General features: G+C 61.6%; 1 protein-coding gene across 1 annotated transcript in view; it reads left to right on the forward strand.

Annotated features, from left to right (window-relative positions):
• Positions 1-345: 345 nt before the first annotated feature.
• Positions 346-7,704, forward strand: part of VOLCADRAFT_88439 (uncharacterized protein) — a gene marked incomplete at both ends in the record, with an annotated part of 9,345 nt that continues 1,986 nt past the window's right edge. The window contains 11 exons of the mRNA XM_002948080.1: positions 346-700; positions 804-1,051; positions 1,258-2,244; positions 2,472-3,212; positions 3,737-3,890; positions 4,371-4,477; positions 4,765-4,820; positions 5,252-5,348; positions 5,637-5,873; positions 6,681-6,794; positions 7,213-7,440. Of these exons, the coding sequence (XP_002948126.1) occupies positions 346-700; positions 804-1,051; positions 1,258-2,244; positions 2,472-3,212; positions 3,737-3,890; positions 4,371-4,477; positions 4,765-4,820; positions 5,252-5,348; positions 5,637-5,873; positions 6,681-6,794; positions 7,213-7,440 (3,324 nt within the window). The remainder of the gene's footprint in view (positions 701-803; positions 1,052-1,257; positions 2,245-2,471; positions 3,213-3,736; positions 3,891-4,370; positions 4,478-4,764; positions 4,821-5,251; positions 5,349-5,636; positions 5,874-6,680; positions 6,795-7,212; positions 7,441-7,704) is intronic.

Raw genomic sequence — 7,704 nt, forward strand, 5'->3', positions numbered from 1 at the left:
CTCTGAAATTCTCCTCAAGCCTAATCCGCACATGCTGTGTGCGTGTGGCTGGAGCCCACATCGACAGCCTACACAGACAAGGGCCCCACCCAGAATTTCCAAACTCCGCCTCCAAGCCTCAGGGACCCATGACTTCAACGACTGACAGCCTATGGATATAATCACATCGGTGGCATGCCCGTCCCGGCCGAATATTCTCCTGCCTCCGCTCCATGGCCACGATTCCGAGTCACACAGCTACGACTTGCCTCCCCGAGAATAAGCCGGTCAGCGACGGCGCTGCATCTGTTTCGCCGTAATGGGCTGTACGGCTGGCGGCGGCGCCATGCCAATGGGAATGGGCACATGCCGGCGGTGCCCGCTGCCTTGGTCGTGAGCTCTCCGTCGGAGGCGGCGGCGACGCCGAAGGCGAAGGCGGTCTCCCAGGCTGCTCTTTTGATACCGGGCTCCAACGCTAACGATGGCCGCAGCTTACGGTTAAGCATAGGTCGGCGGCGATTTAGACACCAGCATAAGCCGCCGCCGCCACCGCCGCTGCCGGAGCAGCAGCAGCTGGGCTTTGGTGCAAGTCCAGGCGGCGGCGGCGGCGGTGCCGACGGGGGGGAGCTTGGTGACCGGGCCACTGCTACCGAGCTCGCGGGTGTCCCTTGGGACCCCATTACCCCTGCTGCTAGTGCTGCTAGTGCTGCTGGTGGTGCAGGTGCAACAGCCCTACCCTCTAGCGGCCCGGACCCTGACCCGGGTGATGCACTCTCAGATCGATACCCCCCTGACTCGGAGCCCCCTTCCGCTCCCTCCACCAGCTCACCCCTTCCTTCCGCGTCCTCAGTCTCCGACAGCGACAGGCGGCTCAGCAACAGCCGGGCCTCAACAAGCGGCCGGAGCTGGGACGGAGCAACCAGCGGCAGCAGCAGTGCCGGATTGGGTAGAGGTGGAGGTGGAGGGGGCCGCCGCGGGGCCGGTTCTACCGGTACCGAGGACGGGGCGCAGGGCCACGGAGTCAGGGCAGTGGGCGGTGTCGGCGGCCGGGGGAGAGGCGATCCAGATGGCGGTGCGTCAGGCCCCCCCGGGGCGACCGGGCCCCAGCCTACACAGCCGCGCCCTCCAGCCCTTGACCGGGGAGGGGCGAAATGTGGTCACCATCATTTCCATCACGAGGAAGAGGAGGAGGAACATCGTATAATGATGATGGCGGTGGCCCAGCTGCAGCAAGAAGACAACGGGCAGCTGTTGCTACTGCCGGCGCCGTGCTTGCAGCAGCTACAGACGGCTCAGCGACGGCCTGTGCTGCAGCTGCAGCCCAAGCCCCAACAGCGGCCTCCGGGCCCAGGGGGCGAGGCTGGGGGTGCGGGTAAGGACGAGGCTAAGGACGCCTTAGCAGCATCACAACGACAGCCGACGACGACAGCTCGTCCAGCCGCACAGCAGCACACGCGACCACCCCCGCAGCGGAACCATCCTCAGCACCAGCTGATGGGGGGGAACCAGACACAGAACAACAAGCAGCAGAAAGGGAAACAAAAGGCGCCGCATCACCACCACCACCAGCACCACCACCAGCACCACCACCAGCACCACCACCAGCACCGGCAGCGGGAGGCCCAATCTCTGAAGCTCGAGCTGGCGGCTCTGCAGCAGCAGGTACGGCAGCAGTACAAGCTGCTCGAAGGCCTGGTGTCGCGGCCGCCGCCCGGAGGTTTAAGTCCGCGCCCGGACGAGGAGGGTCAGGGCGCGGAGGGTGCCGTGCAGGGTGCCGCTGCCGCTGCTGCACAGGCACAGGCACAGGTGCAGGTGCCGACACGAGTGGGCTCGGAGACAGGGACGGGAGTGGGCAGAGGCAGGGAGGGGGGTTCAGTCCGAGGTGCGACAGATGCGGTCTCCGCAGCCGCCGTCCTGGGGGCCGCAACAACCCCGGGAGATGGAGATGGAGCCGGGGTTCGCAGGACGGTGGAGAGTGGAGCTGTAGCAGCAGGAGGAGGAGGAGGAGGAGGGGCAGTGGCTGATCAGGCGGCAGCAGCAGGAGTGCCAGCGGCGGCGGCGGCAGGGACGGGAATAGCGCTGCAGGCAGCGGGACTCACGAGGCCGAATTCGGATACGGATTCAGGATTTGGCCGAGAGGAAGTTTTGCGTCTGTCGGAACCGGATCTGGATCTGGACCCGCGGCGGGGACCGGGCAGGCGTGGCCTGCCGCGGCAGGTGCACCTTCGTGTCGTACATGACGAGCGCTACGGGACAGCGCCTGAGGTGTGTTTATACCAACCAACAATCTAACCAGTAGTTCACCGCCAAGCCAACCCAGAATAATTCCATGTTAGAAGTAATAAAATCTTCCATGCACCTCTCTTCCCGTACACCATACGCCGTACATTCCTCCCTCTCATGCCTCTTTATCCCTTCCCCGGTAAGAACTGGTTGCCAGGCCAGCTGCTACCGAAATGACCCCAACTACCAACCGTAACCGCCCACACCAGGGCCTTACGGAGGCACGTGCTGTGGAGCTAACGGTCAACATCCGTCAGGCGGCCACCCTGGAGCAGCTGCGCGAGGTGCTGGAGGTCCACGGGGACCTCTTCAACGCGATCAACATTACGGCATTTGCGGCCCGCCTGGCGCAGCTGGCGGCGCCGGCGGGGCGGCGACCCGGCGGCCAGGAGGGGCCGGAAGGGGAGCCGAGTGTGGAGGAGTTGGAGTTGGTGGAGGAGGTGGAGGAGGCGGTGATGTTGGATGTGGAGTTGCAGTTGCAGTTGGGGGAGGTGGAGTTGGAGGCGGGGTCGGGGTCGGGGTCGGGGAGGGGGCCAGTCGGGGCGGCAGTAATGAAGATGGAGGTGGAGTTGGATGCTCCCATTCGAACCGGGGGACAGGGGGGCCAGCGGGGGACTTCAGGAAGACGGCTCGGAGAGAACCACCCGGAGCAGCAGCAGCAGCAGTACCAGCGCCGGATGGCGCAGTCGTCGCCGTCGGCGGCGGTGGAGGGTGCGGTGGCGGCGGCGGCGGGTGATGGTGGTGGTGGTGATCTCGGCGGTCCTCCTCCCTTCGCGGCTTCAAGGACTCCCCCACCACGCCCGCGCCAGCAGCAACTGGCCCGGCAGCTGGCGGCCCGCTTGGGCTACCTGGTGCAGGCTCGCATCCTGGACATGGACCCGGAGGGTGTCGTAACGCTGCTGTACGTGTACGGCAGATTGTCGTACCGTCACGAGGTGCTGGCGGACCTGGTATATGTGGCGGGACAGAACATGGAGCTGCTCCATTCGCAGGCGGGTCTGTGTGTGTAAGGAGTGTTGTAAATGACCCATTTTCCAAATTTTCGAACTGTTTTTCTAATTTTAGGATCTGAGGAAATTGAACCCCAGCTCCTACCCATCATTCAATCTCCGCCTTTCCAGCCATCCTGTAGCAGCTGGCCGCTGAAAAGGCCTCTCGAGAGGCTGGTGGTGGTCGCGCTTCGCGCGTATTTGTAGAGCCGTACTGTGCACCAGCTACTACACTTCCCAAAGACGTTTTGGACCTCAGACGTCCGCAGTTGTTGGTTTTCGTTTTTCATCATCATCATCATCATCATCATCATCATCATCATCATCATCACCATCATCATCATCATCATCATCATCATCATCATCACCATCATCATCATCATCATCATCATCATCATATGATTCCCGTCCCCCTCCTTGCTAGACTGGTTTCCCCTACCCCCTACCCCTACCCCCTACCCCTCACCCCTACCCCCCCCCCGCAGGCTATCTCCAACCTTATTTGGTCCCTGGCCAGTCTGCTGCCCCACTCCGCCAGCTGGGCGGGCCGGGGCTGGTGGGAGGGGCTGTTCCTGTGCACCCGGGACAGACTGGGCGACTACACCACGCAGGCCCTGGCCAACATTGTGTGGGGGCTAGGTAGGGGGGGGGGAGAGGAAGGGGGAGGGGGACTGGGGGGGAGGAGAGGGAGGGAGGGACACAAAGGTTGAAGGAGGAGCAGGGTTGGGACTCCCCCTTTCAGGTCCCTCGGGGGCCCGCTCGGCCCTCAGAGCCAATACCTCAGATCCCCCTGGGGGGGGAGAGAGGTTGAAACGGATGTGGTCAGCGTCCCGTCCCCGTCTGCTGCCCATCCACCAGTGCTGAGCGGCCTTACTCTCCCTCCCCAGCCCGCTTGGGTTTCGTGGTGTCGACGTCTCACCCCCACCCCCCCCACACACACAGACTTACACGCACGCCCCCCGAAGGACACGTTTCTGCACGGCCCCCCTTCGAGCTTTGTCACTTCTTCTCGTGACCCTTCTTGGCCCACATATAGACATACGCACGCACACAAACACACGCACATGCAGTCACACTCGCACATCACGTATACACGTGCCCCCCCCCCTTCCCCCGCAGGTCGACTACGACAGCGCCCCCCGCTGTCCTGGCAGCGAGCCCTGTTCTCCGCCACTGCAAGGAGACTGCACCTGTTCAGCAGCCAGGGGGTGGCTAACTACGTGCAGGTGCGTGTGTGTGTGTGTGTACGCGTTGAGTACGCGCATGTCTCTGTGTATTAGCAGTGGGAGGTGGCCGTATGTATGTATGCATGTATATATGTATGTATGTGGTCGACGTGTTCAGCAAGGTCGTCCCTTGGCGGAGGCAGGGGGCCATGAATGCATGCATGCGTCAATACACACACACTTACACACACGGCCGTCCGCTTTCACTTCCTCGTCCATGAACCCCCTCTCTCCCCCATCTTTCCCCCTGCTCTCCCACCCGGGTGGGGATGGGGGTGGGGGTGCAGGGTGCGGCTAAGTTGGGAATGAAGCTGCCGGAATCTCTGATGGAGGGACTGCGGAGGTGAGGAGGGGGGTGAGGGGAATTCGGAGAGGTGGAAAACAGTACCTGTCCTTGTCCCTGCGGCTGGCCCCCTCCATTATATCGTATTACGTTACATGCCCCCCCCCAACACACACACACCAACACACCGGGGGGGGGGGTGGCCGCTGCTCCCGCCTTTCCGCCGCTCCGACATCAACCCCCCTACCTCGCCGTGAATCCCCTTTAGTAGTAGATGTAGTGGTGAACAGCTGCGTCACCAAACCACCAAATCAAACACGTTATGTGCGTGTCCTGGGCCCCCTTTTCCCCCGTTTTCTACATCGCCTCTTGCCCTACCCGTGCATTTCCCAAGTCTTTCCCCCCCTTCCGTGTCGCCCCTCCCCCGTCATCACACATACACACATATCCGGGCTGCGGCGGTGGGCCCCCTCCTCCCCCGCCCCCTTCAGCTACGGTACGGCACACCTCCACGTGTTCAGCGGCCAGGGCATCGTGCTGTACATGTGGGGGCTGGCCAAACTCACAACCGCGGCGGAAACCCCCGAGGTACGGCGGGCAGCTGGGGGGGTTGGGTGTAAGGGGTATGTGTGGCACACAGGCCCCCCGCCCCCCGCGCATCAAAGGCCGCCGTCAGCCCCTAACATCGCCGACGACCAACCTCCCGTCGGATGACGTAAGCCCCACGGCGCTGTTACTGCAGCTGCTGCAGCGCTGACGCGCCCCTCCGTTTCGGCAATGACGCTGCGAATCTGGATCCGAATAATAATGTGATCACGTTCCAAATAAGTGAGATGTAAGGTCCGTATTCCCAATCTGCCCCCTCCCCCCCCCCAGGCCGCCTACCACCGTTGGCTGTCCAAGGTCATGCTGCCGGAGCTCTATCGGCGACTTCCCTCCCTGGACTTGCGCCAGCTGGCCACTGCCTTGTACGGCCTGGCGGAGCTGGGCCACCGGCCCCCCTGGACCACCTTCATGCGGAAGTACTGGGGGCAGCTGGCCATCAGGCTGAAGGAGGGACAGCAGCAGCAGCAGCAGGACGGGGGGCAGCCGGCTCAGGCCGGGTGGGGCCGGGTGGGGGAGTGGGGGAGGTCGGCGGGCGGCGCCTGGAGGGGAGCGGGGCGGCATGACCCGATGGTGAGACCCATGCGCGTATGTATGTATGTATGTATGTATGTATGTATGTATGTATGTATGTATGTATGTATGTATGTATGTATGTATGTATGTATGTATGTATGTATGTATGTATGTATGTATGTATGTATGTATGTATGTATGTATGTATGTATGTATGTATGTATGTATGTATGTATGTATGTATGACTTAGATTACACTGTGGGCTGCGAGAGCCGGGGGCCGAAGCCGAAACACAGCGCAAGGGTCGGGAGCACACAGCACAAGTCGGTTAGTCTTGTGTGCCCCCGACCCCGACTCAGACTGCCAACACTCTACGCAGCCACTCCGCAGCCCCCCCATCCGGGGGTGGCGCTGCATTGAATACACCACGAAGGGCTCTCAGGTCCCGCTAGAGCGAGTCCACAAGTCTCAGCTAGGGCAAAGTCAAAGGCTCTCTGAAACAACCCCCCAAAACACCACCAACGGAAACGGGATTCGAAGTATGTATGTATGTGTTCGCCTACACGTGGTGGGTATTACCGTTCCGTTTCGTTCTCTCGGGGTATCTCGGGTCCGGAAGAGGCACACACACACACAGACACACACCGTCCTCCACCTCGTGTGTGGGTGCGTGTGTGTTTCGTGCTCGAGTTACCCCACCTCGCGCTCTCTCTTTCTCTCGGGGCCCCCCTTAATCGTGCACTCCCCCCCCCTACCTCCCCTTCCCCCTACCGCCCCCTCCCCCCCCCCGGCCCCTGCAGGCCCTCACCAACATCCTGCACGCGGCTGCGGAGCTAAGGATGGAGCTGCCCTCCGACCTGGCGGCGGCAATGATGGAGGCGTGCGGGCGGGACCTGTCGAGGTGCTCCCCACAGGTAACGGAAAACGGCCCGGGACCCGGGGGAAGCGGGGAAGCCAGGAACATCGTACAATTCGTGCTGGGGTGCCTATCCGAGAATATGAGCCTCCATTTTTGTACCGTTATTGCACATAGCACATGTGGTCCATTTATGTAACTGCCTACAGCTCATTAAAGCGCCGCTCTGTCCTGTCCTTCGCCGTTTTCCCAACCCTCTTCCTGTTTTCCCCTCTAACCCCCCCCGGTGGATTTCGGCAGTTATTTCAGTTAAAATTAGTGCGACATGCAACAACAGCAACAATAATAATAATTTTAGTTAATAATAACAATTATCATAATTCCGCCCGTCCCCCTTTCTTTGTATTGATACTCTTTTTTACTTCTTGCAAATGGTCCCCCCCTCCCCCCCTCCCACCCGTTCCGGTTGCTTTCAGGCGCTGAGCAGCATCGCCTGGTCCCTCCACCGCCTCGCTCTGAAACCCGAACCCGCCTGGTGGAACGCATTCATGGAGAGGTGTTGGTACGGCATGCCGTACATGCGCGTGAGTGAGCTTGCGACGCTGTTGTACGGCGCGTCGCGCCTTTCCGCCGGCGTGGTTCCGGAGCGAGAGTGGCTGGTACGGGCGGAGGGCGAATGGCTCCAGAACATGGACCAGAGCGGGGTGAGCTGTGTCTATGTGTATGTATGTGCGTGGGGGGGGGGCCCGTTATGGAGTGCCGGATGCGGGGACGGTCCGTCTGTGTATATGTATGTCTGTATATATGTCTGTGTATATGTGTTCCAGTGGGGGCCGTGAAATCCCGGCTGCCCCTCGCCCGCCACCTTTCCCGCCCTTTTGTCGTAATGCCCCCCCTTCATAATCTCCCCTAGTTGTACTCCGCCCCCTAGCGCCCCTCCAACCAACTCCCCGCTTCTCGTATTCTTC

The sequence above is a fragment of the Volvox carteri genome (genome assembly GCF_000143455.1).
Source record: "Volvox carteri f. nagariensis unplaced genomic scaffold VOLCAscaffold_9, whole genome shotgun sequence".
NCBI classification, from domain to species: domain Eukaryota; kingdom Viridiplantae; phylum Chlorophyta; class Chlorophyceae; order Chlamydomonadales; family Volvocaceae; genus Volvox; species Volvox carteri.